Genomic DNA, 27,346 nt, shown 5'->3' with positions numbered 1-27,346 from the left:
GGAAGATACACGAGGGAGCCACTGATCTAAAAGGAGGGCGATAAAAATGAGAAAGCAAAAAATAAATTGGTTCTTCCCTACGTCCAGGTCATGTTCTGTGGCTTTCCCCTCCCTCTCCGGAGATGAGGCTCAGAATCACGTGCTTATGTGCGTGGCCTTGGTCAGCCCTGCCCCCACAAAAGTGCCCATGGGCTCCAAGTACAATGTTGCAGACAGGATGGGACCTGGTCACCAGGCCCGGCTTCTGTGATGGTCCCACCTCCATGCCTCTGACTGCATGCCTCAGTTTCCATCAACCTAATAGCCCTTTCATTGCCCACCTACCTTGCGGGGCAGAAGACCTTGCAGGTGCTGTGTAAATGCCAGGCCTCCTTATGATAATTATCAGATTAAGAATTAAACCTGATTCTCTTATGGAGGGGAGGGGAGAAGGGAGAGGAGAGCTGGGTGAGCCCTTCTTGAGGGTAATTAATGAATTCCCTACCATACCCCTTGGAAGGCAGGAGCCCATTTAACAAAGATCTACTTACATAGGGCCTCTGAGAGCTGAGGGAGGCCACAGAGGGCAACTAAGAATGCTTCAAGGGGCTTGTTTAAGAATGTTCAGAAGGCAAAGACAGGATTAGGTAAGACTCAAAAGAAGAACAACAACTACTGGCCATTAAACTCCAGAAAATAATATTCAATCCCTAACAAGCAATGAAATGCAAATAACAAAGAAATGCCATTTTTCTGCCTATTTGAATAACAAAGATCATTTTAATGACACCCAATGTTTTTAAAGATGTGAGGAAACAGGTGGGCACTCTCAAAAATCATTGGGGAATATAAATTACTACAGGCTTTTTCGTGGGGGGCATTTTTTATCAAAAACCTGAAACTGTTTATATTCTTTGACCTAGTAATTCCATTTCTAAAAACTGACCCAGAGGAAAAAGAAACGTGAACAAAGATAAATATTTGAACACCAGCATCATTTTTAATTAGGGAAAAAAAAAAAACCACTGGATATAACCTAAACATTTAAATTATTAAAAAACAAGTATGGTCCAAACATAAATGGAACAATGGACTTTTTTTCTATATTTTATTTACTTATCAGAGAGAGAGAAAGAGACCACAAGCAGGTGGAGAGGCAGAGGCAAAGGGAGAAGTAGGCTCCCCACTGAGCAAGGAGTCCAATGTAAGACTCGATCCCAGTACCCTGGCATCATGACCCAAGCCAAAGGTAGACGTTTAACCAACTGAGCCACCCACGCATCCCCAGAACAGTGGACTTTTGAAATATACACAGGAAAAGTTTGTCAGCCCCACCCCCTATGGTATAGACAGGAATGAGGGTCATTCTATTTCTTATATTCAAGGTAATAATGATTTTCTGCACAACCCTTTTCACCTTTCCAGAGACAGCAACATCCAGTTTCTCTCTTGAACCTCAGAAGAACACAGCATGATTGCCTGATATTAGTCCCACGTTATAGATGAGAAAACAGAGGCTTATCTAAAATGAAGTGACTTTTTCCCACTGATGGTAACTCTCACTTACTGAAAATGCTAGTCTAGCCTCTTTCACATATTATTATTTATTTAATAACATTTAAGAAACATTTAAGAAATGTGCAAGACCTGCTGTTAGTTGCCTAGGAAATAGCACCAAATGGGACACTTTCTATTAAACACGTGCCGAATATATTAACATTAATGTTTCCAATCATATTAGCATCATGAGACCCATTTTGCAGATGTGCAAACTGAGGCTCAGGAAGGTTACACTACTTGCCCAAAGAATGCCTGGCTTCAAAGCCAAAGATCACACACTTCCCATTATTCCCAGAGACTGTCTAAATTGCACAATCATCTCAACGTCACCCAGGGGAAGGTAGAGGACCAGACACTCCCAGTCTATGGAACGGGAGGGAGAGAAGCAAGAAAGGCCAGGCTCCGATCAGCTCCTCCTGCACCTACTGTCAACAACTAGAGCAGGAAAACGGATCTCCGTCTCCCATTAAGCTTCCCCTCCCCTCCCCAGGGATTGCCTCACCCAGAGGGACTGAACTGATTGCTGCCTATTCTGGGCCAGTTGAGAGTTCCTGAAGGCCCCCACCCCCGCTTCCAAGTATCTCCCTCCCTAGCTTTACTCTGCCTGGAATCCCACCATTAGTAACTTACAGGTGTGGGAACTCCAAGCAACACACATATTCCTGAGAAGGGGCCATCAATCTCTTAACTCCGCACACAGCAGCCCTGCATGCCTGCGCCTGGCTTGCCCACGTTTACAGGATCAGCTCTGCACCAGGCCAGCTGGGAAGAATGGGAAGTGGGGGTGCAGCCACTTCAGAGTAACTACAGGGGTAGGGGGATGGGTTGAGAGCCAGAGAGGGCATACTCTCAGCACCCGCGGGGGGGCCAGAGTCACACAGAAACAGTAGCACGGAGGAAGTGTAATATTGCCAGCTGACCCTCCTAGCTACTGAGGAACATTAATAAATGAGTTACTTGGAAATTATCTTCTGGGAAGACAGAACCACCACATCCTAGATGGCTTTTACCAACATTAAGACAGCTTGTAAATGAAGCAGCAACATTTCCAGCCTACAAAACAAAAATGCTTCTGCCAGCACACCTTTCACCTGGAAAATCCCTGAGCAGCATTCATTTCCCTCATCCAGGAGACATGATTACCTGTCCTTGGTGCTTACTTCCAAAACGTCCAAAGAAATCAGTGTCTAAGGGGGCCAGGGATTTTGCAGACCAGTTGGAAACATCCCCTAAGCCATTTCAGGAGAATAAGTACAAAGGCTCAAGCCTGTCCTGTGGCCCTCAAGACTCCCAGGACCCAGCTGTGCCCCCAAGTCCTGGCTGGCCTGACCCGGGCCTCACAAGCAAGACACAGGCCCTCTTCCTTAACCAGCAGAACTCAGAGGCCAGACTCCTTTCCCAGGGAGCCAAAAGATCCCAGCACAGAACCAACTGATTTCTAGCCTCCAGATGAGAGAATTCCAGCACAAAAAATAGCCTCCACAACACAGCAGTTTGCAGAGCACAGCAGACGGCATGCAATGAAACCGCTTCAGCGGCTCTAAAACAGACAGCATTATCCAAAGTCTGAACCCAAGTGGCCACCCCAGAATGCCCCACACTCTTCACTGACAGGAGGAAGCCATGGGGACCAGGGCTCACACTTGCTACCCTAGAAGCTTCCGCCCTCCTTCCAATGCCTATCTCCTCACTGAGGCTGCACTCACCCCCTCCCCGGCCAGAAACGCGGCAACCCGGTGGGGGTCCCAGGGAACTAGGATCCAAACCCCTCCTCACTGTAAGGCCAAGCCAAAGGCAGCCCGTTCTGTCCTCCCAGCCTTCAACAGCACAACCACAGCACATCGGAGTGGAGGGAGGCTCCTCTCCACTCACCCGGGGTTTGACCATGAGCGTTTGGGGAGGGGGGTTCCACCAGGTGGTTTTACTCAGTTAACTCCGCACAGGACGACTCCAGGGACTGCCCCAGAGAAGCATCTACCGGAGAGAAATATCTGACCATCCATCCCCAAAGCAGCTGAGAAAGCCATTATTTCTAAGCAAAGCAGTAAAGCAAGAGATCCCAGTTTCCTGACAAAGCCTATTTTAGCTCCAAGGCTGGGTCCAGGGATTTCAAACTCGGTCTCTCTGCCTGTCCGTGAGAAATCCGGGCTCCTTTCCTGTGCCAGAGAAGCCACCGAGCCAGATTTTGTTTACAGAAAATTAATAAGACAATCCCACACCACTGCCAGTGACATTCTGCTCCAACAGCTACTGTTAACACCGTTTCTAGAAACAGGCTTAGAGTTTCCCTCCCGAACCCCCACCCCCCCACCCCTCACCCCCCAGGCATGTGGCAAGGCTGACCTGACCTGAGACCAAGCTGGGCAGGACCTGTTAGAGGTCATCTGGGCCATGCCCCGACCTCCAGCCCGGAGCCCGGGTTGCCAGCCAACACTTGCCGGCTTCTTGGTGCAGGCTTCCCGCTGGAGGGAGGTAAACATGGCATGCGTGCTGTCTGCTCCCGGGAGGACAGACACACTCAGAGGCCGGACCGCCTGCTGTCTCTCCTGCTCCCCGGACAACCGACACATGCACACAAAACGGGGTACGTACACAAGCCCCCGCATGCGGGTGCAGAGGGTCCTGACCCCCGCCAAGGAAAGCGCAGAGAAGGGCATGTTCCTGGGGGAGAAAGCCGGAGGCAGGGGCCGGGCGGAGGGAGGAAAGCAGCAAACCGGGTGGCCTGCCGCCCAGACAATAACAAAGATGGGAAGCGAGATTTTCAAAGACGCAGTGGCTGCACCCAGCGCTGAGCTCTGGCCTGGCTGCATGCTCCTGCCAGGGCACGCCTGGTCCCCTGGGGCACCACGGCCATCAGAGAAAGGCTGAGGGTCCTGCCTCAGGCTGGGCTTGGTGGCTGGGGCAGGAAACCAGCTGCAGGCAGCGGTGGGGATGCAATGGAGAGAGCAGCTCTGGGCTGATGGAAATTAAAGGTCTAGTAATTCTCCCCGGGGATGGGAGGGGTGCTCTCCAGGAAGATGCTAGGGGTCAGTTAAACAGCCACTCAACCTTGGGCAGGAGTTGGGCTGTAACTTGTACTCCTCTGCCTGCTGGAACCAACGGGGAGGAGAGACATTTTTATTCTACCTGTGCCTCCCCTACAGGGAGTGCCAACTTGCCAATCATACACAGGGGCACAGCCCTATGAAGGCAGATGCCAGGGGCCTGAGATGTCAGGGCTGAATGCTGAAAAGGCTCCTTGGTGCCTGCCTGTTCTTTCACCTCCACTAGCTGAGCAGGGACACGTTCTAACTGGCACCGGAATCTATCACAGTGCCTGTGCCCAAGCAGAAAGGTGCCGTGGCTGGTACAGCTCAAGGAGGGGGACCCGGGTGGAGAGACTGTATCCGCCCAGTGCCCCCGCACGCCGACAGGATGGCTTGCCCTTGCGAGCTGAAGCCTGCTCTGTTGCTGGTGACTGGGAGCAGGCAGAACCACCTCCTCCCTCTCCTCCTCTGCCCCACAAGCCACCTCCCCCTGGAATTTCCACACCTGCTCCTGGCTTGCCCAGGAAAAGGAAACAGGGAACAGGAGACACCCCTGGGAGTAGAGAGGTGAGGGAGGGAAGCAGCTGCCCCGGCTGGGAGAGGATGAGGCCCTTCTTCCCTAGCCTCAGGCAATGCCCGAGAGCTCCAAGCCCCCGGTACTGCCCCCTCTGCTCACCCCAGCCCCCAGCGGAGCACGCGCCCTACTTAGAGCAGATGTGCCCCCTAAGCGGCCCAGCCCCCTGCTCCTCCCCCCCAGATGTTCACCCTTTTCCTCACCACTGGGTCTCAGCAAAACCCAGCCGAAAATGCCTTTTGTATCGGACACCCGGGAGCTCCAGAGGCAGGGGGATGGGTCCTGGGGGTGGAGGCGCCACTTCGGTCCCCAGCTCCGGGCACTGCACCGCCCGGGAAACAATGCCCACCTCGGCGAGACGAGGCAGGACTTCTCGGCGAGGGCACTTCCCGCCCGGCCTCGCCCCGGGCCGCGGGCACCCCCTCCTCGCCCCGCGGGGAGAGAGAAAGGTCCTCCCGCCGTGCACCGCCCCCCGTCCGAGGTGGCCCCACAAGTTGCCGGAGGGCGGCGTGCGGTGTCCTCCCGCTTCCAGCGCGTCCCAGCTCCGGCTCTCGCTTTGTCCCCGCGCCCTCCGGGGCGCATCCCGGGGCGGCGGCGCGCGGAGGCCGGGGCCGGGCGCTGGTGGCGGCGGGCTCACCTCTCATTGTCCGCGGCGGCGGCGGCGGTGGCGGCGGCGGCGCTCCGGAACCCCGGCAGGATGTGGCGGAAGCTGTGGTTGCGGTCCAGCTTGGGCTGGCTCTTGGTGCGCTTGATGGAGCCCTTGAGGCGGCGGCTGAGGAAGCCCTGCGCGCGGGGCGACAAGAGGGAGAAGGGGAGGCGGGGTTAGCGCGGCGGCGGCGGCGGGCCCGGGACCCGCGCGGGACCCGCGCCCTGGCTCGGGCGGCCGCGCGGCCGAGGGCGGGCGCGGGCTCGGGCTCGGCCCCAGCTGCTCGCGGCCCGCGCCGCCCGCCCGCCCGCCGACCGAGCGCCGACGGCCCGGCCCGCGCAGCGCGGCCCAGCCCACCCCGCGCCGCCCGCCGCCGGGCCCAGCCCGCCACGTCGCCCCCGCCCCCTAAGCCGCTGTTGCCATGGCGACGGCGAGCCGAGCCGCGCCGGCCGCGGCCGAGGCAGCCCGAGCCCCCCGAGCGCGGGGGTTGGCTGGGGGTGTGCTGGGGACGAGGGGGCGGGGCTGCGAAGGGGCGGGGATTCCCCCCCCTTGCGCCGGGGCCGTGGCGGGCCCCCTCACCCCTTCCCTCGACGAGGGCACGCCCCCACCCACCCACAGGAATCCACGGCCCGCACCCCGTCCCGGCTTGACACTGTGTCGTCCTCCACTCATGAGGTCCTACAGATGAGGAAAACAGGCTCTGAAGGAAGGCGTGTGATCAGTCCTCGGGGGCCAGCGCCTGGTAGTACCCTGGCCACCTGGCCCCCTAGCCTGTGTGCCATTCCTTCAGTAGGCGACCCTCAGGGGGAAGCCCCTTGCCTGGAACCTTGGTATTTCAGCGGGGGCAACCACCTCAGGGACAGGGTCCCTAGCACCTAGCTCAGGCAAGGGGCAGAGGCTGAAGGGTTTGCTGAGTATGCCTAGTGCCTGCTGCAAGATTAGCAGCCACGTCTGAGAGAAGGCTGGGCCTTTGCTTGGCAGGCTGCTGCAGGGCCCCATTCATGACCCATGGTGGGTAAAGGTCCGTTCCTAGGAGGAGTATGGCAAACCTCAGCCAGGGCCCCCATTCAGGCCATTTCATCTGTCCATCTTCACAGGACAGAGCTTAATCCCATCCCCAAACCCCAGGAGCTACTGGTCCCATGTAAGACACAAGGAAGAGACAGCAGGCAGGTTGACTAGTGCTTCCTTTACAGGGGAGGAAGATTTAGGGGCTCAGAGCCACAGCCTGGGGTGTCCAGGACTTGCAACTACAGAAGGCTGGAGGAAGAGGAAAACTCGTGGAAGGCAAGAATTCCCTGGGGGAGGAATTGCAAGGAGTTCTGGGGTCTCACCCCCCCACCCCAGCCTCAATTCCAGGTGGTATAAGGACAGAAGCAAAGGGGAGAGCAACTCATTTTGAAATCAAGTATGCGATCTGATCACATTTCATCTGACATACAATAAAGAATTCAGAGGTAGACCTTTGCTATAGGCCAAGCCCTATGCTGGATCTGTCCATCTCTACACCCCAGCACCCTAGTCATGATGAGGTGAACCCTTAGCTGGACACATCATCTCATGTCCCCCACACAAACACGAAAATGACAGAAACCCATTACCTCTTTCTGCAAATGAAGAAATCCTGCTCAGCAGAGAGGTAAGATGACTTGCCCAAGGACACACCATTTCCAGGCCAGCCTACTGCCAGAGTTTTTTCCAGAGAACCCCCACCCCCACCCCACCCATTTTCTTCAGGCATTTTCTTCACCCATTTTCTTAACTCTTCCTCTCCCTCGGTCTCTCCCATCCAGAGGAGTCCTATCCCTGTGGCACCCACCAGAACTCCGCACATCCTCCAGGGCCGCCGCCAATCACCACCTCATCCAGGCCTTCTCAGGCAGTGGGGTCCAAATGCCTCTTTACTTGGCAGCTCGGTGTCACCCAAGCTACTCTAATCAGCTGTAGTTCAGCAAGTATCTCTTGGGTGTCAGGGACCACAGGAGGGACCCTCCTCCAGAGAGCGAACCCCAATGGAGAGGGACCACAAAGGGTGGCAGGCCCAGGAGCAGTAGGCTCTCTGGAAGCCTCGGCATGAAGGCAGGAATCTGCACTTCTGTGTAAGCTCTGGGCGCCCCCAACCTTGGCCTCATGCCGGTTCGGCGGGGAGGGGAGATGCACCTGGCAAACTTGGAGGGGTTCTTCTCTCACAGGTGTTGTCAAGCAAGTTCCCCAATGGGCTTGTACTTTGTCTTGGTTTTTATTTTCTACACCGAGAAAAATTTCACAATTTTTACACTCTTGTGGTACAAAGAAGCATGAGGCATTTTTCACAATTTATGTAGTCATTAGGTAGCTATTGACAGCTTTATCCTATTTCTGAGTTTTTGGGTTTTTTTTTTTTTTTAAAGCCTTCTTCCTTCTAGGAGGTTGAGTGGGATGAGTGTCACTTCCTCTTCCCCACCTCTCCCCCTGGGGCTAGACTTAAGGCTCCTCGGACAAGCTGCCTCCACCCTGAAGACTACCATCCCCCACCAAACCAAGCATGACCTTGGGGTCTCAGACTCTCTGTAACATTCATTAACTTATTCATTCATATTTATCCAGAGCCTACTATGTGCTAGGCACAGTAACCAACTATAAGGAAGCAGTGTGCAGATTAATAAGAGGACGGGGGCTCCTATCCATTGGGAGAGTGATTCTTTAGGGGAATGGGGAAGGTCCCTGTTAACCCTTCGTCACACCCTGAAGGACCTTGTTTCCACTAGAGGACCCAACTCAGCGCTCTGCACGTAGCGGGCTTAGCAAATGCTCATCATCCCAGAAAGCCACAGTTGGAAGGGGACTCAGATCCAGAAGACCGGATAAAAGGGTGAATGAGACCCAGAGAGGGGCAAGGACTTTCCCAAAATCACACAGCAAGGTTAATTAAAGACCCCAGACTCCCTACTCTGCCCAGCCTCACAGCTTGCTTACTGACCTCTTTCCTGGGGTGGAGGGTCAAGGACGGCTTCTCAGCCAGCCCTGGCCTTGGATGTAGAGAGACGAGCTTTTTCTCCCTTCCCTTCATGGGCAGGTCCAGGGACGTGATTTCTGGAGGCGGTTGCAGCTCCAAATTCAAGAAGCATCTTCAAGTCAGAAAATCTTATTCTAAACCCAAGTCAACCTTAGTGAGAGGGAATAAGCAAACTGTGTTCCTTCTTTCAGAAAAGCAAGGTTCTTGAGGTCCACTTTCTAGGACTGCCACAGAGCCAGTTCTGAGCCCTGGTTTGCCTGCCCCCCCCCACCCCCGCTCCCCATTCTCAGCTAGCGGCCTACTCCCAGCCTCAGTGTCCCTTTCTGTAAAACAGACTTATGATGATCCTACTTTATAGGGTTGTGGGAAGGATCAAATGAGGCAAGCTATCACCGGTAAAATAGTAAATATTCAGCCACTACACGCAATCATTGCCAGTTTTACTATTATCATTACTGATGTTGGCGGGAGCACAGACACCGACTTTTGCCCTGAGAAGGCACATGACCACCATGGGTGGGAGTCTGTCTGGGCTCCCCCAGGGGCCTGAAGGCTGTCTCGCAGCAGGGACAGGCTGGTGTCATGCCTTGTGGATGAATGGACACGCTTGCAAAATGATCCTGGAGCCACGGAATGTCATCCTTCTTGGTAGTTTTGAACGCTTTTAAACAAGCACTTTTTTCTACAGCAACCTCACAGAGACTCCCAGTGTACAAAGTGTGTGAGCCGGGGGCGGCCGGGGCTGCTCAGAGGGAGGCCTCAGCTTTCATTCACCAGAGCAGGGACTGAAAGCTCAGCGAGCGCCAGCACGCTCTGCGAGGACGGAACCTGCCAGATGGGATGTACAGCCTCTACGAACCCAGCCCATGGCCACGGTCCCCTGTGCCCGAGGATGCTGCCCTCGAGACTGGGCGGGGACGGCTGTGTAGCCTCTGCCCCTCTCTGTGACGGCCAGCTGCCCTTTCCAGCCAATCCCCACGGGTCCCCTGGGTCCCCTGGAGGGAAGGACCCCAGTTCTCGGCAGCTCCCCCACCCATTTCCTGCCACTATGCCACCATCCTGACATCCGGCCCTAACCTTGCTCACCCCTTCCTCGGGATGTTCTGAGAAACTTTCTCAAGGGCCTGAAAGAATCTCAGACACAGGATTTGTTCATTCCCCCATTTCAGTCGATTCCAAGTGAGGCCGATGGAGAGAGAGGACCAAGTTGTAGATATCCTACTCTGCTGGGTCACTGCCTCGGAGCACCCACCGGACCCCTCCCAAGCCCTCGGAGGGAGGCCCAGAAGGGCCCCATGCCTGTTATTGGGAACGCAGGGAGGAGGTGTGCTACAGAATGCAGGTGGGGAAACAGAGGCTCGGAGAAGTTATGCCACTTGCTGGAAGTGACAGAGCTCTTAGGTGGTCCAGCTGGGGGCTCTAGCCCCTGGGGTGGGCAGGGTGGGGGCCCTCTCATACGCCCCCGCATACAGGCCCCGAAGGCCAGACTGGGAACTGACAGCTCAGCCCCAACCTCCCAGGACCACAGGCCAGACCAGAGGAGAGAAGGGAAGTGCCCTCTCTCCCTGACCACAGGGGAGGATCTGGCCGCGCAGGACGGGGACGCCTTGCCCAGGCCCAGCCTCACATATGCCTCACGCACGAGTCACCTAGGCCGTATGGAGAAGACCATGGGTTTGCATTCCAGAGCCACCACTTGACAACCCAGAGGTGGCATGTCACCACTGGTGTTGGAGCCATCTTTGAACCTGAGTGTGAAGCGCCAGGCCCTGTGCCTGGCACATAGTAGGTGCTCTGTCAAGGGTGAGTCCCTCCCCGCAACTCCTCCATCTCTTTGGGGCTGCATCCGCCATCTTGTCTTCACCGCCCTCTCCCCTTCCAACCCCCAGACCAGTAAGTAGGCCTGACCTGCCTTTGACTCCCACTGAGACCTCGCTCCGAATGGAGGCTGAACCCGGTGGGTTCTCCCTCGGCCCAGGCCCCGCTCCTCCCCCAGCAGCTGCCTCTAAGGCCTGTGCCCAAACAGCCTTCAAGGAAGAAAGCTTAACAGGTGTGTCTCTCAGGATCTTTCTGCAGCTTTGCACGAATGCCAAAATCACACCCACAGCACAAGAAAGGGAGGGGAAGACCTCATCTAGATAGTTCCGCCTCTCTCAGCCCTAGGAGAGGAGACTGGCAGGGGACACTGGCTGGCAGGCCCTCCCGACGCCTCAGCAGGCTCAGGCTCCAGGAAGAGGTGCCATTTCCAGAGTGACAGGGAGAGCTGCAGGGCCCAGATCTGGCCCCCAGGCCAAGGCCCGCACCGTACGGACAAGGCACCCAAGGCACGGGGGGGCAGGGCACTTGCCCAGAGTCACTGAGCAAAGCAGTGGCAGAGCACGGCAGAATCTTGGTGCCCTGTCTCCCTACCCGGTGCTCTCTGCAGCACCCCAGCCTTCAAGAACCTCTCAGCCTCCCCACATTTCCTCTCTCCAGGCCTCAGTCTTCCCTTCTGTATCATAAGGGCTGGCTTGGGTGATCACCAAGCTCCATTCCGGCACAGACACTCGGGAAGTCTAAGAAACTGAAGCTGGGGCGCCTGGGTGGCTCAGTGGGTTAAAGCCTCTGCCTTCGGCTCAGGTCATGATCCCAGGGTCCTGGGATCAAGCTCCACGTCGGGCTCTCTGCTCAGCGGGGAGCCTGCTTCCCCCCCCACCTCTGCCTGCCTCTCTGCCTACTTGTGATCTCTGTCAAGTAAATAAATAAAATATTTTTTTAAAAAGATAAATAAATAAGTAAATAAAAAAAAATAAAAAACTGAACTGTGGGGTGCCGGGCGGCTCGGTCAGTGAAGTGTGTGCCTTCAACTCAGGTCGTGATCCCGGGATGCTGGGATTGAACCCCACATTGGGCTCCCTCCCTGCTCGGTGGGGAGCCTGGTTCTCTCTCTCTCCCATCCCTGTTCATGCTCTCTCTCAAAAAAATAAATAAATATAAGAAACGGAAGCTAGAGCAGCTGCCTTCCACAGCTGGGATCTCCCAGGCCAGGCACTAACAGTACCAGCGACTTCTCTGGCTTTGCCGGAGTCCTTCAGATGCACAGTTCCTCCTGCCTTCCTGCCTTCCTTCCCTGTTCCTGGGGCTCAGCCCTCAGCAGGCTGCCGGGCTTCTGGGAGGTATGGATCCCTCCAAGAGCATCCCAGTGGGGAATGACTCACTAATGGTGGAAGGTCAGACATCGTGACAAGGGACAGAAGGGAGGCAACCGAAGCCAGGATTAAGTCAGTGCCTTCCTGGTAGCCACCGACTCGAAGGCCACCCTCTGCCTACATGACACATAGCCACTACCTGCTCCTTTGAACCTCAGACCTCCACACTCCAGCTTACCCGGTGAGGGCAGCCAGATTACTTGGGTCACACAAAAAAGAACCAATTCATGAGCCATGAGTCAGCAGGGGGCTAGACCTTGGCATATAAGGGTCACTCTTGCATTAAACGCTCATCGGCTAACCACACTTAAACACGTGCACACGGAGAACTGCACACGGTCAGAAACGCACACGAACTCACGGGCATGCATGCATACAAAGACACATAAGGGGGGTGTGCCCACGAAGAAACACACACCTCTCCTCACCACCGCCACCCACAGATACACACACATTGACGAGCACACATACAAATACACACATGCAGTCGTGAAACATGCAAATAAAGATAAAAATACACATACATACTCAGCTTTTACCAGGCACACACAGAATGACACACAAGCCAAGGGAAAGTGGCCCAAAGAGCCAGGTTCAAAGAGCTAGGAGCCCAAATCTCAGGCCCAAGGGCAGAAAATGCTGCTGCTACCATAGTTCCCCTGATCCCTGTGAGGGATCTTACTTTGTTCCAGAATCCCAGAACATCCTATTTGCTCCTCTCACACCCTAAAAACTGGCCTTTCTAGCTCCCTGAGCATGTGCTTTCTTGGGAGTCCTGTAGCCCAGCACATTGTTCCTCAGGGGCCCAGCCCTACCCAGAGCCGGAGACCCCTGCCCCAAACATTTCTCCTTCTGCCATCACCATGCCTAAAACTCCAGGAATGCGCAGGTAAAATGCAAATACTTTTCGCCCGCCCTCCCCCAAGAGGCATGGTAGCAAAGGGTTCCACGGCTTAATGGCTATGGGCCCAAGGCCAGTGACCTAACCATCCTAGTCTGTTTCAATTTCTGTAGAATGAGGACAACGGTAGCCACCTCAAGGTTGTTGTTACAAGTCCATGAGATCATGCATGTAAAGAACTTAGCCCATTTCCCGGCACTTTAAACATTAGCTACTAACATCATCATGGTCATTGTCATGGTTTTTACTGCTTGGACTTTGACCACCAGGGGACAGCCCTGCCCTTAGCCAGAAGGAAAGAGAGGGCAGGAGTTTACCAAAGCAAACTGTGGAACACAAATCACTTTTGATGGGGGAAGACTGCTGGTCAAGTCTCGTTCGTGGTGTATTCCCTGGGCCTCCCCATGTGTTGAGTCCTGGAAGGGACTTTCCACCCGCAAGGATCCCATTGTCCAGCTGGAGAGGTGGCACTGGCCCTTCCTAGACACTCCCAGGAGCCTCTTTGCAGCTTTGCTATCTCCAGTCTTGCCTCCCTTTCCCTGTCCATTCTCCAAGGGCATCCAGAGGGGTCCTTGAAAAAGCAGATCAGATCTTGCACTGACCAGCTCTACCCCCTTTCACAGCTCCTAGGGCCTGGGGATAAAAGCCTAGTTCCTTGGTAAGGCCCCTATGGCCTCTCATGATCCATCCTCTGGGCTCCAACCCCAGTGTCTTCAGTGGGACTTTCAGAATTACCAGTCCCTCCTGCCACAGGGCCTTGGCATAGGCTGTTCCCACTGCCTGGAATGGAGGCCCCCTTTGCCAAGGGGATCCTGCATACCCTCAGTCTCTCCTCATAGTCTCTCCTCAGAAGCCTACCAGATGCCCTCAGATTAGGCCAGGTCACTCTGCAGACTTATCATAGTCGTATTTATATAGGTGTTTATTTCACACCTCCCTTCCTCACAGGATTGTGGGGGCCGTGGGGGCCTGGGTTCCCAGAGCAGGACATCTGGCAGGTATTCCTAAACACTTCCTGAGTTAATTAACAAATATTTATGATATGCAAGAGAAAGCAGAAAGGTGAGAATATGCTCTGGGAAGTCTTTTAATGGTCAATCTGGGAGGGCTTGCTGGAGGAGGCAGCTTTTGAAAGCCTAATAGAAACACTGAAAGTGAGGCAGTGGGGGATCCTGCTGAGATTATCTGGAGTAGGGAAGCCACATTCCAGACAGAACCACAGCACAGGCAACGGCACAGAGGTAGGAAAGCTATAAGGCCGACGGAGGGATCACAGGTCCGTCTGACCTCCAGTTACACACCCAGGCTGATAACATGGGGCCTAACTTCCTGCCTCCCCCCGCCCACACAGAGTGCAGAGGACACCCAGGTCCAGGGGTCCCCTAAGGAACTCTGCGAGGAAGGAGGAAGGGAACACCCAGTCGGGTAGAGGGTGAGCATGTGCAGGTAGGAGGGGGGAATGAGGACAAGAGAGGCTCTCCTGACTCGTACCAGGGCCCAGGACCTGCCAGTGCCCAGGACCGAGTGGCATCAGTGAACAGAAATCAGACACACATTTCTGAGGTCTCCAGAAAGGACGTGATAACCCAGAGCAGTCAGAGAGTGACTCACTGCCCCATAAATCCTCTGGCTAGCTGACACTTGCCTTAGCATAATCAGCCTGTTCCAGAGGTCTGGACGGCTACAAACACTCCATCAGCTCTTTAAGCTCTTGGCCAGCTCTGACCTCAGGGTAGGGAGTCCGGCACCGAGGGCCGCCTGGCTGCAGGGAGGCCGACTCCATCAGGGAGCCTCACCCCTGCCGCAGGGTCTCCACTTTCTCCCTCTGTCTCCCTCCAGGCCCTGCCTGAGGTCCCAGCACCAAGCCAGTCTTCCTGGGTGACTCACTGACGTCGGTGTTTAGTCGCCGGGTCCTCTGCTCTGCACGTTCCGTGTGAGCAAACATTCTCAGCAGAGGCCGCCTGGCAGAGTGGCAAGAAAACCACGTTCAGGGTCAAGAAATGTGAGTCCAAAACCCAGCTCTGCTATTAATAATAATGAGGGATGTTCCAACATGCTAATAAGAGTAAACCAAATGTACTTCTTCAGCCCTGTCTAAGCTTCAGGCGCTGAATTAGAGATTTACAGGATTTACCTCATTAATTCTCACAATCCGACATGCAGATGAGAGAAAGGAGGCTCAGAAAGGTCAAGCAACTTTCACGGGGTCACACAGCTAGGAAGTGGCAGAGCTGGAGTCAATCCAGTCTGTGCCAGAGCCCAAGCTCTTCCATAATCCCATTACCACACTCTGAGGCTCTCTGTGACTCACTTTCCCCATCTGTACAATGAGGGGATTGGTCTAGCTGAGGTCTAAATCCTTCCCAGGGTGGGCATATGGCATCTCTCCCCTCCCTGGTGACCCACTTTTGCGGGTGACAACAAATGGGAGGGATCTTCTGGAGACCACAGCTTTCACGAAGGAAGGGTGTCAATGGGGGCACTCCAGCTCTGTGCTGGACCACAGGGAGCTTCTGGAAAGTGGGATCCTCTCTCTGGTTGGCCCCCAAGCCTCCAGCTGGCCTGGAGTAGCCCTTAAGCAACAAGGCAGGGAAGAGGCGGTATCCTGTTTCTCCCTGTGCCAAGAGCCACCGAGGAGGACCAGGACCCCAGGGTGCCCCAGCCCCAGGGACAAGTAAATGTTAGTGGCAGGGAGGGGCAAGAGGTGGATGGCAGGCCCGTAAATCCACCTGAGTGAACAATCTTTTTAAAGCCCTTTTCACTACAGGATACAAAACGCACCGTTTTGGGAGAGGATTTTATAGGCTCTCTCTCCTCCTGGGTGATTTACCATCTGTAGGCCTGCCTCACCTGGGAGTCCTGCCCCTGAGGGATCATGGGAACCCAGGAGGCGGAGTCAAGGTCAATTTCACAACAAGGGCCGGTGTCCTTGCCAGGGCTCTGTGGTGGTCTGGGTGACTTGTCCTGACCTCTCCTCCCAAGAAGAGTGGCCACTCGGCCCCAGAGACACCAAGTGGGGCTCTCAGAAGCCAAAAGATCTCTACTCCCCTCCTCTTCCCCAACCTGCACTCACTCACCAAATTCATTCTCTGCCTCTGTCTCTCTCACACACCTTCACTGCACAAGCCCATCCAGGCGCCCACCACAAATGAGGCCCCGTCTCAATGCCCAGGGTTCAGATAAATCAGAAACAGTCGCTGCCCTTGAGAAAGTCACCGTCTGGTAGATGGTTAAGTCACAGTCTGTGCTCTGAAGCCTAGGGGAGGGGATGCCTGCTGGAGTGAGGGGAATGTGGAGGAGGGAAGCAGCTCTCAAGGCAGGGATATGAGGAGGACAGGACCAGCCTATAGAAAGGCCCTGAGGCTGGGACAGGACTGGGGGTGCCAGTGGTGGGGAGAGGGAACGGATCCCACTCCCCAAACCATCTAAGATGCTAGAGCAGGGCAGTAACAATCATGGCTTGGTTTAAGCATTCTTTAAGCAATTCCACAGGATAGTAACTCATCCCAGTGTGGGGCCTTGTATAGGAAACAGATGTCATTGCTGCCACCTCCAAAGAGGGCCTCCTGGCTTTGGAAACAATTCCCACCCAAAGACTCAGAGATAATTAAGTCTATAATCCAACCCAAATGCCACTTGATGTGACAGAGGCAACTGCTTCATTTTCATACCATGAGCGGGTGGGGAAGTGAAGGCATCTGAGCCCTGCCCCCCATAGCAGTCTCCTGTCCCCCCCACCCCCAGAAGAGAGCCCGTAGGGGATGAATGGCCACGATGGAGAGTCTGCTGGCCGGCTTGGCAGACAGCGGCCCTCAGGAAAGCTGGCTTCAGCCTGCGCCTCTGCTCCTGCTGGAAGGCTGCATTTGCCCCAGGCCTTGACCCGCTACGATCGCCCTAATTAGAATCCTCTTTCCTGGGTCCCCCAGCTCTCCGGCCAACCTGGGTCCAGTCGGCTCAGCCACCAGCACCAGGCCCAGCTGTCCATAGGTGCTCCTTGATTTGAGTTCTTCCCTCCACCCAGTGGTGAGCTTTGTGGCTAGTAGTTCAGTTCAGCTGGGCCCCTGCAGCCCTGGGGGGGCACACAAACCCCTGGGACGTCAACGCTCCTCTGGGCGTGGTTGTCCAGGCGGCCACTCGCTGCCCTCTGCTGCCCCCAACTGGTAGGAAGTGGCCCTGCACAGACCCCTCTGGCTCCCTGGATCCAGGCTCAGGACCTGGGATCTTGGTCTCGGGCCCCTTAGGTATCATTTTACCCACCTCCACCTCCTGGTGCCTGGGCCGAGCCCTAGAAGCTCTGCCAAAGGCAATGTCGCACTGGGGCAGCAGATGATGGGTGGGGTGGGAGTCTGTCTGTCTGACTACCTGAGGATTTGGGGGAAGGGGTCTGGTGGGAGTGAGCCCCACCCACCAGAATGGGGGACAGAATGGGAGGCTGAATGTCTCCCCTTTGCCAGGCACCGGACCCTCACAGCCACTCTGTGAGTAAGGGGCTCCTGTGCCCATTTACAGATGGGGAAACAGAGACTCAGTGTCAGGCAATGATACCATTATTAATGGGGCCAGCAGCCTCCAAGCCCTACCAAATATCACAGCCCGCCCAGGGCCCCAGGCCTGACTTCAGGTTCAGGAGGTTCCAAACAGCCCCGAGTCCGACATCCCTGGCCCGAAGAGCATCCCGGTCCACCCCGGCTGCCCTGGCCAGCTCTTTCTGTCTGAGTTGTCTGTGACAATGTCCCCAGCTCCTGCATTCCCACCACAGGAAAGGAGTCTCTCCCTGTGGATGGTGGACACAGACCAAAATGATAGTAATTTTCCTTTTGCGTGTGAACAGTTTAATAACAATTAGGCTCCATGAATGGCAGGGGTGGAGGAAGGCTGTCCCCACCACCCTCTCATCTGGGGAACACTTGCCAGATGCTGGGCTGGGAGACCAGCTCACAGGGCACCACGGAGCAGGATATTGTGAGGAGAGGCATGGGGCACCCATCTGTGGGACCCTGATCCGGGTCTGGTGCCACCGTCCCATCACAGTCAACCACGCCTGCACAGCTGACCTCCCCACGCCGGCTGGGGGACCACAGACATGGATGTGTCCCACGTGAACGCACGTTTGATGTGGGCCAAGGGCAGCCGGGAATGGAGGAGCGAGTGAGCCCCAACAGACATTCCAGGCAAGCCTCCCCTCTCTGGGCCTTCGTTTTGAAGCATGTGCAATGACAGTGTTGGCTCATCTTATCTGTGACCCTGACCGGCTTTTCTGCCCACTCCTCACCCAAGGCCTACTGGAGTCGCCCTCGCAGAGCAGGGGCACTCTCAGACCCAGACAGGCAGCCCTGGAGGTGGCAGTGTGCTGGTACGTGGGCAGGAGCCACAGACGCCCCTTCCCTTCAGCCTCTCCTCCCAGGAAACCTGACGGAGGCAGGGAGAAGGTCTCAACTGCAGGGGAGAGAGGGCTGGAGAGAGCAAAGCTAAACGCTAAAGGGCGCTAAACGGAGGGGACGGCGAGACCTGGGCTCGATTCCAGGCCCAGATATGCTGTGTGGTTTCGGGAAAGGACCCTCCCCCTCTGAGCTTCAGTCCTTCCTCTGTCCAAGGAAGGCTTCATGATCATTTCCAACAGCCCTCAAGGGTGGGGTGGAAGGGGTGCCTCCCAGGCCTGCAAGGTTATGTCCACGTGCCTGTTACTATGGGTGTGACAGGAAGACAGCTGACCTGTGGGGAAGGTGCAGAGAAGCTGCAGGAGTGGGAAGGGGGCAAGGGGCTGGGGAATCCTGAAGTCTACACCCCAGAGATCCTCTGGCTCCACGCTCACCCACCGTCTCCGGCAGCTCCTACGTCCCACAGGACTCTTTCTCCCTCTCTTTCCTCCCCAGCCACCTACCCCCCCACTTCAAGCCTCCAACTCACCCAACACTCTAATCCCCTGGGGCCATTGGCTTGTTCCAATTCGCTTCTGTCTCCCCCAACTGGGATACTCTTCTCCCTTTGTTCCTGACAAACTCCTACACATCCCTCAAAGCTCAGCATCTCTGAGCCTCCCTAGGATGCCTCCTCTAGGAATTCTTCCCTGCCCTTCCTAGCCAACAGTGACTGCCCCTGGTTCTGGGTGCCCACAGCACCCCAGCCACACCTCCATCACAGCTCCAGGACCAGCGAGGGTGTGCACAAATGAGCATCCAGTAAAAGTGGGTGATTGAAAGGAATGAAGACCCCCTTCTAGAAGCATCTGCAATCAACCCGGCACTGAGTTTATCTGCAGCTTCCGCCAACCCCCTGGGCCTTCCCCTCCCTGACACTTCTCCTTCTCCATCTTGCAAAAAATAGCCCTGAGACCTAATTTCAGCTAAACCTTCAAACACGATTCTCCACTTTCAACTTCCCGAGGAGGAATCAATTGGCTGTCAAGTTTCCCAGAGCCTCTGCCACCTCCCACACCCCAGCCCTGCCAGCTCTCCTCAAGGTCGAAGGGAGGGGGTGGGGGCGGAGGAGGGAGAGGGGAAGGACCCAGCCTACACCAGGGGAAGTTGGGTCTGGGGAAGGTGGTGGGCTGAGGGGACCTGAAGGGAGACCAGGAACCGTCACCACTGCTTTCCCCCCAAATCAAACCATGACTTTCCAACATGGGGTGGCCGGTGACAGGGGCAGCACACTGCTATGCTAAGGGTGCCTGGGTTTCGGAAAGGGAGATGGGCCCATGCAGAGCCTCTGGACTCTGCCTGACAGTCTGTGCCGATATGGGCCCCCCGGCTTGCTGCCTGCCTGCCCTCTCTGCCCCTCTCTCCTTTCCAGGATTCCCTACTGGTCCAGAGAAAACAGATCTGGGTTTGAATCTTGGCCTCAGCATCTCTTTGGAGCCCAAGAGTTGACAGCCCAAGATGGGCAGGAGGTCCATCTGGTCACCTACTTCCAGTTTCCTTTCCCATTCTACCCTCATCTGGAGTCCTCCACAGCCCTCAGGGCACACAAGAGCCCCCCAGCCCCATGAGGTCCTAGTGGCCCACTCCCAGCTGGACAGTGAGATTGCACAAGCCCAGGCCCTCCCAGGCTCTAGTCTTCACGGAGGAAGTCAAGACGATATACAACACAACATGTTGCTTCTTCATTAAACTACTGGTTGCAAAGGGGCACTTCTGTAAGAGGTGGTGACATCTGTCATCTGAGTTTCAGATGGCAGCGAAGACACCAGTTATTCAAATATATCCTGTGCTGTCTCCCCTGTCTCCCCCAGGCAAAACCATGTTCCCTGAGTTCCCTCGGGGGGCTGCAGAGAGCAGCAGTCAGCCAAGCACGAGGGATGTGGCTTGTGGGAGCGCCTGTGAGCAAGTGTAAGCCGGGGTAGGGGGAGAGGGTGGGCTTTGGGCCCTTCACAGGGTCTGGGTACAAGAGTGTCCCCAATACTCAAGCCAGGCACACTGCCCACCCTCCCCCAAACACCCTGTCCTCTGCTTTCCATCCTGAATCTCCCTAGATCTATACTGTTCTAAAGCCAAAGAGGGAAACACAATTCCAAAGACAGCAGTGGATTTTTTGTATTAAGTGTCTACTGAGGGTCAGACTTGGGCCTGTATGCGCCAGGACTCATGAAGGTCCACCACAGTCCTCCAAGGAAGGGTGGACATTCCACACTTGACTGATAAGGACACAAAGCTCAGAGAGGCTGAGTGACTGACGAGGTCACAGAAGAGCCAGGATTTGAACACAGATCCCTACCTCTGAGCTCTCCAACACTTTCAAACTGTGAGCACCAACCCAGGATAGAAACTCATATCCCTTGCGGCGCCTGATGGCTCAGTCAGTTAAGCGTCCGACTCTTGATTTTGGGCTCAGATCATGATCTCAGGGTTGTGGGATCGAGCCCCATTTCAGGCTCTGCTCTCAGCGTGGAGTGTACTTGAAATTCTCTCTCCCTCTGTCTCCTTCTCCCTCTGTCCCTCCCCACTGCTCACATGCATGCTCTCTCTAATAAATAAATAAATCTTAAAAAAAAAAAAAAAGGAGGAAAGAAACTCCCATCTCTTTCCTTAACTGCCGCACACAGAAAAGGACCAAAGTGCATAGAGAAGGACACAATACACGAGCGTCCAACAGTACTGGCATCCATGCCTGGCTCCTTCCGTCGGAGCGGTGTGACAAGGGGCAAACGACTTCACGTCCCTCAACTTCAGTCCCCTCATCTGTGCAATGGAGCTGTTCGTGGTCCCTCCCCTCGGGGCTGCTGTGAGAAGTGGGGAAGATGGCAAGGGACTATGTCTCCAGGCCTGCAGAGCCCGGCAGAGCAGGTAGGACGATGACTCCTGGGCCTGGGGGCTCAGAGGGCTGGGGCTGGTTCTGCCCACATGTGGGCTCCGCACCAGGACACAGAGCGAAAAGGCCACTACAGGGAAGACAACAAGGCTACCCGACAGTTAAAGACCTGTGAGTGACAGCCACATCAAGGTGGGATGATGCCTCTATTGGAGCAGCCAAACAAGGGGACACAGGGAAAAGGCCACACTGAGAGGTTCCGGGAGGGCGCGGGGGAAACCGCTCTCCTCCTCACAGCACGCTCGCACTCTGCCGTCAGACAGGCTGGGTCCCAATCTTGGCTCGACCATTTATTAGCATGTGGGGCTTGGCTGAGTGACTTCCCCTCTCTGAGCCTCAGTTTTCTTGACTGTGAAATGGGGTGATCAAAGTGTCAGCTTGAGGGCTGTCTCGAGGATTAAAAGAGATCACAAATGTGAGACTGGAAGCACAGGGCAGGTGGCCACGTTATTATTAGTCATTGTTCCCTCAGGCCCCTGAAGTCTCGGCACAAGTGGCTGTAGCCCCCAAGGGCCTGGAGAAGACAGGACTTAGCCTCAGCTGCGGTTGACCGGAGTCAGGGTCACCCAGGTGTCAGCGTCCTGGCCCTCCCTGCAAGCTGGAGACCCTCTCCCAGGGCCCTCCCGTCGCCACACCCAGGGGAGGGACCCTGAACGCACTCTCGGCCTGGGCTTCCCTTTCCTCCTTGTGGCCCAAGGTTGATTCAGAGCCTGAAGCTCTCAACCACCACCTGGGGATGCTTGTGAAAATGCAGATATCCAGGTTCTGCCCCTGGCCCCCTGCTCTGAGATCTTGAAGGGGCCTAAAAATGTATTTTGCAAGCATTTCTATGGCACACAGACAGGTGGGAGAATCAGTTGCCCTGGGGACAGACCCATCCCTTAGCCTGGCACTTGACACTCCACCTAAGCCAGACTCCACCCAGCTTCCCAGCTTCACCCCCTAACCTGTCCTCCACACCTCTCAACTCCAGTCCCACCAAACATTTCGCCGGTCCACAAACACATCCATTTCTCATGTGCCTCTGCGCCTTTGCAACTGCTGTTCCCCCTACCTGGAACTCCCTCTCTCACTGTCCCTGACTATCCAAATTCCACTGACCCTTCAAGACGCAGCTCAAAAGTCAGCCTCTGGGGTGCCTGGGTGGCTCAGTTGGTTAAGCAACTGCCTTCAGCTCAGATAATGATCCTGGAGTCCTGGGATTGAATCCCTCATTGGGCTCCCTGCTTATTAGGGAGCCTGCTTCTCCCTTTGACCACCCCCCCATGCTCTCTCTTTCTCTCAAATAAATAAATAAAATCTTAAAAAAAAAAAAAGTCAGCCTCTGGGGGACACCCTTCCCAATGCACAGGGAATAGCTAGTCATTCTTAACTCACCTGGAACCCCGATATTACACTCACAGTGATAGCCGGGCCTGTGCCCTCTCTGTTCCTTCCACCCAAAACCCTCTTCCCCCCACTCCCTATAGAACTGGCTCCTCATCCACTGGGCCTCAGCACAAATACCACCTCTTGATCATACCACCTCCAGGAAACCCTCCTGTTTCCCTCTATCACAGCAGCATGCTTTTCATCACAGCACATAACCTGAACATCAGAATGTGAGCCCATAAGTTCAGGAACTTTGTCTACCTGGTGCTCTCGTGGCCATTCTTGGGAGTGGGCCCCACTCCCAAGAATGGTGACTGGCAGGACGCCTGGGTGGCTCAGGGGGTTAAGCCGCTGCCTTCAGCCCAGGTCATGATCCCAGGGTCCTGGGATCAAGTCCTGCATCAGGCTCCTTGCTCGGTGGGGAGCCTGCTTCTCTCTCTGCCTCTGCCTGCCTCTCTGCCTGCTTGTGCTTTCTCTCTCTCTCTCTCTCTCTCTGACAAATAAATAAATAAATAAATAAAATCATTTTTTAAAAAAAGGGGGGTGCCTGGCACACAGCTGGCAGGCCATAAAACTGCTGAATGAATGGACGGTTGAGCTCACGATCAAACATCCAGCTTCGCTACAGACCATGAGCCCCCAGGAGAAGAGACCGCGGCTTCTACTCTCCAGGCTCTACTCCTCCAGGGGCTGACGGAGCTCGGGACAGAGGAGCACATGGTAACATGCTGAACAGGGAAGAAAAGGCATGTGAAACCATGCGTGCTGGGCAAGGACACAGAGAGTCAGACATCAAGGGTCACCGCATTCTATCTCCACAAAGTTGTTCAGGTTTGTAAGAAAAAGGTGCGTGCCGTGCCGGTGGGCCTATGAGAATCAACAGCTAAAGTATGTATGTTGTGTTTTGTCAATTCCAAGACAGCATCAGTTTTAAGATACAGCATTCTTTTATGTCTCTCCAAGAAAGAAAAAAACACAGCAATGAAATTGTGACACGCCGCAGGCTATAACATGAGAGAGATATTCCCATGTAAAAATGAAAACCGTCCTAAGAGTCAAGAAAGCATGGTGCGCGCATGCACAGGGGAGGCTGTGTTTATCTGGCCTCGCACGACTCTCTCTCTCTCTCTCCCCCCGGCCAGCTTGCTCCGGGCCCCGCAGCTGCAGGGCTGTCTGTCCTCTGTGTCTGCCCCCTCCCTCACAGGATGGGACCCCCACGTGGCCCGCAGGCTGAGCCACCGAGAGTGGGAGCAGCTGAGTGATCGGATACCTAGAACGAGGGAGGCTGGATGCTCTCCCGGTCCGTGAGGCTCCAGGAAGGGGGCCCGCGGGGTCGCAGAGCAGCACCCCAGGCCAGGTGGCGGTGGTGACGCAGAGATAGTTACCGTGACCCGGAACGGTGTGGCGGCCGAGGGCTCCATGCTGGGGCTCTTCTCTGACAGGCTGCCGGGCAGACTGCGCCGGGAGCCTGGCCTTTCCTGGGGCGACTCTGTCAACAGAGGGAGAGAGGGGGTGAGGACGGACATACAAGGCCACTCAGTCAGGCCCTCCTGTCATTCCCCAACCTGGCCAGGACAGCAGACAAGTGGTCCCCATAAAATGGTACAGTCACCGTGGAAAGTAGTTTGGCGGCGCCCCCAGAAAGTGAAAGACAGAATGACTGCATGACCCAGGAATTCCGCTCCCGGGTATATACCCAAAGCCTTGAAAACAGGGACACAGACACATACGCAGACTTGTATGCAAATGTACAGAACAGTGTTATTCCTAACAGCCAAAGGCAGAAGCAAGCCAACCACGCATCCACAGGTGAATGGATGCATGTGGTGTGGGAGGCCTGTACCACGGAATGTGGGCCCAGCATAAAAAGGAACAAAAGTTCTGATACACGCCGCAATGTGGACAAACCTTGATAACAAGCTGAGTGACAAAAGCTGGACACAAATATTGTATGAGTCCACTTACACAAAACACCTCTTAGGCAAACTCCTAGAGATGGAAAGTGGACTAGAGGTGACCGGAGGCTGAGGGCAGAGGGTACGGCTTAGTGATAAGAGTTTCTGTTTGGAGTGATGGGAAAGAGAGGGAAATGGACAGTGCTGATGGTCTCACAACATATAATATACAGCACATGAATATACTTAATGCCATTAAGTTGTACACTTAAAAATGATTAAAATGGCAGCTTTTATGTAATATGTATATGTATCCCAATTTTTTTTTAAGATTTTATTTATTTAGGGCGCCTGGGTGGCTCAGTGGGTTAAGCCGCTGCCTTTGGCTCAGGTCACGATCTCAGGGTCCTGGGATCGAGTCCCGCATCGGGCTCTCTGCTCAGCAGAGAGCCTGCTTCCTCCTCTCTTTCTGCCTGCCTCTCTGCCTACTTGTGATCTCTCTCTGTCAAATAAATAAATAAAATCTTTAAAAAAAAAAAAAAGATTTTATTTATTTATTTGAGAGAGCAAGGGAGAGCACAGAGGGAGAAAAAGAGGGAGAAGCAGACTCCCCGCGGAGCAAAGAGCCAGACGTGGGACTCAATCCCAGGACCCTGAGATCACGATCCAAGCTGAAGGCAGACACCCAACCGGCTGAAACCACCCAGGCATCCTACCCCATTTTTTTTTTAAAGGTCTCCTAAAACCTGGACTTCAAATCATATATCTTGTGACATAAGGAGCTGCCTGTTACTGGAGGTATACAAGTAGTCCCTACAAACAAGAGAATCCGTGATCCCTGGCTTCCAATTCGGACCTTCTTTTCCAGAGGCCTTACACTTGATGGCAGTGCAGGGCTGGCAGTTTCCAGGATCAAGGGGAGCAGCCTTCTGGTTGTTCAGTGTAGCCACAGGGGGCCCAGGGCAGCCACAGCTTCCCATGATTCAAGAGAAGCTGGAAATCTGAGTTTTTTTAAATATAAAAGATTCTGATTTTTAAATGGTGATGGCTCATTTAAAACTTATGGCCATGACCTGAGCATGTCTGTTCAAAAGCTCCCAGGTCAGGGCAAGGCGTCCACTTTCCCGGCTGGCTGTTCCCCACACCAGGCTCGCCATGCTCCGCTCCAGGTGCCTCTTTCCCAGCGCTCTGGCTGGGACCCCCACAGAGGACTCCGGCTCATCCCATCCTGCAGACCCCAGAGGAGACCCTTGGAGACCCTTGTGCACCTCACTGTGGGCCCCCTTCTGGCTCCTACAGCAACAGCCAGGCCAAGCCAATCTTATGTTCTCACGTTGCACCCAGTGCATGTGTCTGTGTGTCTGTGTGTGTGTCCCCCCTCTGCTCGACCGTGGAACCCCTGAGGCCCATGCCCAATCTGCCTGTACCTCCATGTCCCCAGTGCCCTGCATGGAGCCTGGCACGTGGGGGGTGCTCAGAGAAAGGCCTGTTGGTTCGCAAGGAAGAATAAGGATAGGGCGGAGATTTCCCTGGTTTGCACGCACACACAGGCGTCACCGGGTGCACTCTCACTCCACACACACATACGGCCACATCAATGTGTGTACGTACCCACACAGACGCATCCCCAGGGACACGTCCACGTGAGGACAGGTGGACGTGTGCACATACACAGGACAGATGACAGCGAGGAGTAGGCTTTCCCAGAAGGGAGAAGGGGCTACTGGGGACGATGTCTACACCTTCCAGTCCATTCTCTCGTTGCAGCCAGATTGGGCAGAGGTCAGAGTTGAGCCCATCACCCCCCAAGGAAGGGTGCCAGGACCAAGCCCTGGCCGATGACCCAGCAGGCAATGCCACCCTGGGCCTGGGGGAGGTGGGCCACCCACAGGGACGGGTCTGAGCACAGCAGACCTAAGGCAAGGGTCGATACCAGGCCCAGATGTGCACCAGCCAGCCTGGGGCCACCTCCTCCAGGAAAGCTTCCTCCACCCGGTTCCTCCTCAGCCCAGTGACTACAATCTCTGAGGGCCTCGGTGTCTCACTCGTAGTGAGACTGAGAACCTTCCTCCCTCCTCCACGGTCCCAGCCGGTCACACTCTAGGAGACACCCACTCTTTCTGGAGGTTTCCCTAGGAAATCTCTCGTGCTCCCCAGTCTACCTTCACCTCACCCCACCCCGAGCACCTCCCCCCCATCACCTGCACCTGCATGTCCACCTTAACTGCTGTGTCCCACCCACATGTGAGGCACTGTGGTCAGCCTCCAGAAGCCCCTTGGGAACGTCCCTCCCTTCCCAACACACACACACACACACACACACACACACAGAGTTACAGCTCCACGGCCCCTTCCTGGGAACATGGGCCATCGTGGCTCCAAGCAAGACATGCACAGAGTCCCCTGTAGGGCCCAAGGAGCCCAGCAAGGCTGCCTCCCTTCTGAGAGTGATGTCCCTGACAACCTAGACAGAATACCACCTCTTGCCTCCTGGGCCAGGAGGTTCTCAGGGCTTGCTTGAGCTGACCATGCATTTTACAGATGAGAAAGCTGAGCACAGAGGAAAGGAACTTGTCTGTTTGCCCCTAACCCAATAGGTCTAGAGCAAAGACTCTCTCAGGTGCTCCCAAAATAACCTTAAACTTCATTTCAGAAGACTTGGCCATGCCCCCTCCCTGTCAGAAGGTAGAAATGCAGCCGAGAACTTCAGGACAGGAGTTAGCTCTCCCTCCTGCAGAAAGTGGCCAGTTCTGCCTGACCTCTCAAGCCTCCCGGCCCTCCAGAGGACACTGAAGGGGACTTTTGTACCTTTCCAGGTAGCTTATACTGGGCCCAGCTCCATTCTCCACTTTTCTCCACCCTGCCTTCTGCTCCAGGGGACCCACCAACCGAGCTTCTGGGTCCCCC

The 27,346-nt window shown here is 55.2% G+C and overlaps 1 protein-coding gene across 5 annotated transcripts in view; it reads right to left on the bottom strand.

Annotated features, from left to right (window-relative positions):
- DAB2IP (DAB2 interacting protein) overlaps window positions 1–27,346 on the bottom strand; it is a 186,077-nt gene that overhangs the window by 77,913 nt on the left and 80,818 nt on the right. For all 5 annotated transcript variants that reach the window (XM_032865771.1, XM_032865769.1, XM_032865772.1 and 2 more), the window contains exons 2-3: window positions 23,930–24,033; window positions 5,777–5,922 (exon numbers count right to left, since the gene is read on the bottom strand). In XM_032865771.1, coding sequence (XP_032721662.1) covers window positions 5,777–5,922; window positions 23,930–24,033 — 250 coding nt within the window. The remainder of the gene's footprint in view (window positions 1–5,776; window positions 5,923–23,929; window positions 24,034–27,346) is intronic.

Source organism: Lontra canadensis, unplaced genomic scaffold (genome assembly GCF_010015895.1).
Source record: "Lontra canadensis isolate GAN:19392208 unplaced genomic scaffold, GSC_riverotter_1.0 scaffold30, whole genome shotgun sequence".
NCBI classification, from domain to species: domain Eukaryota; kingdom Metazoa; phylum Chordata; class Mammalia; order Carnivora; family Mustelidae; genus Lontra; species Lontra canadensis.
This window is presented reverse-complemented; position numbering and strand designations above follow the sequence as displayed.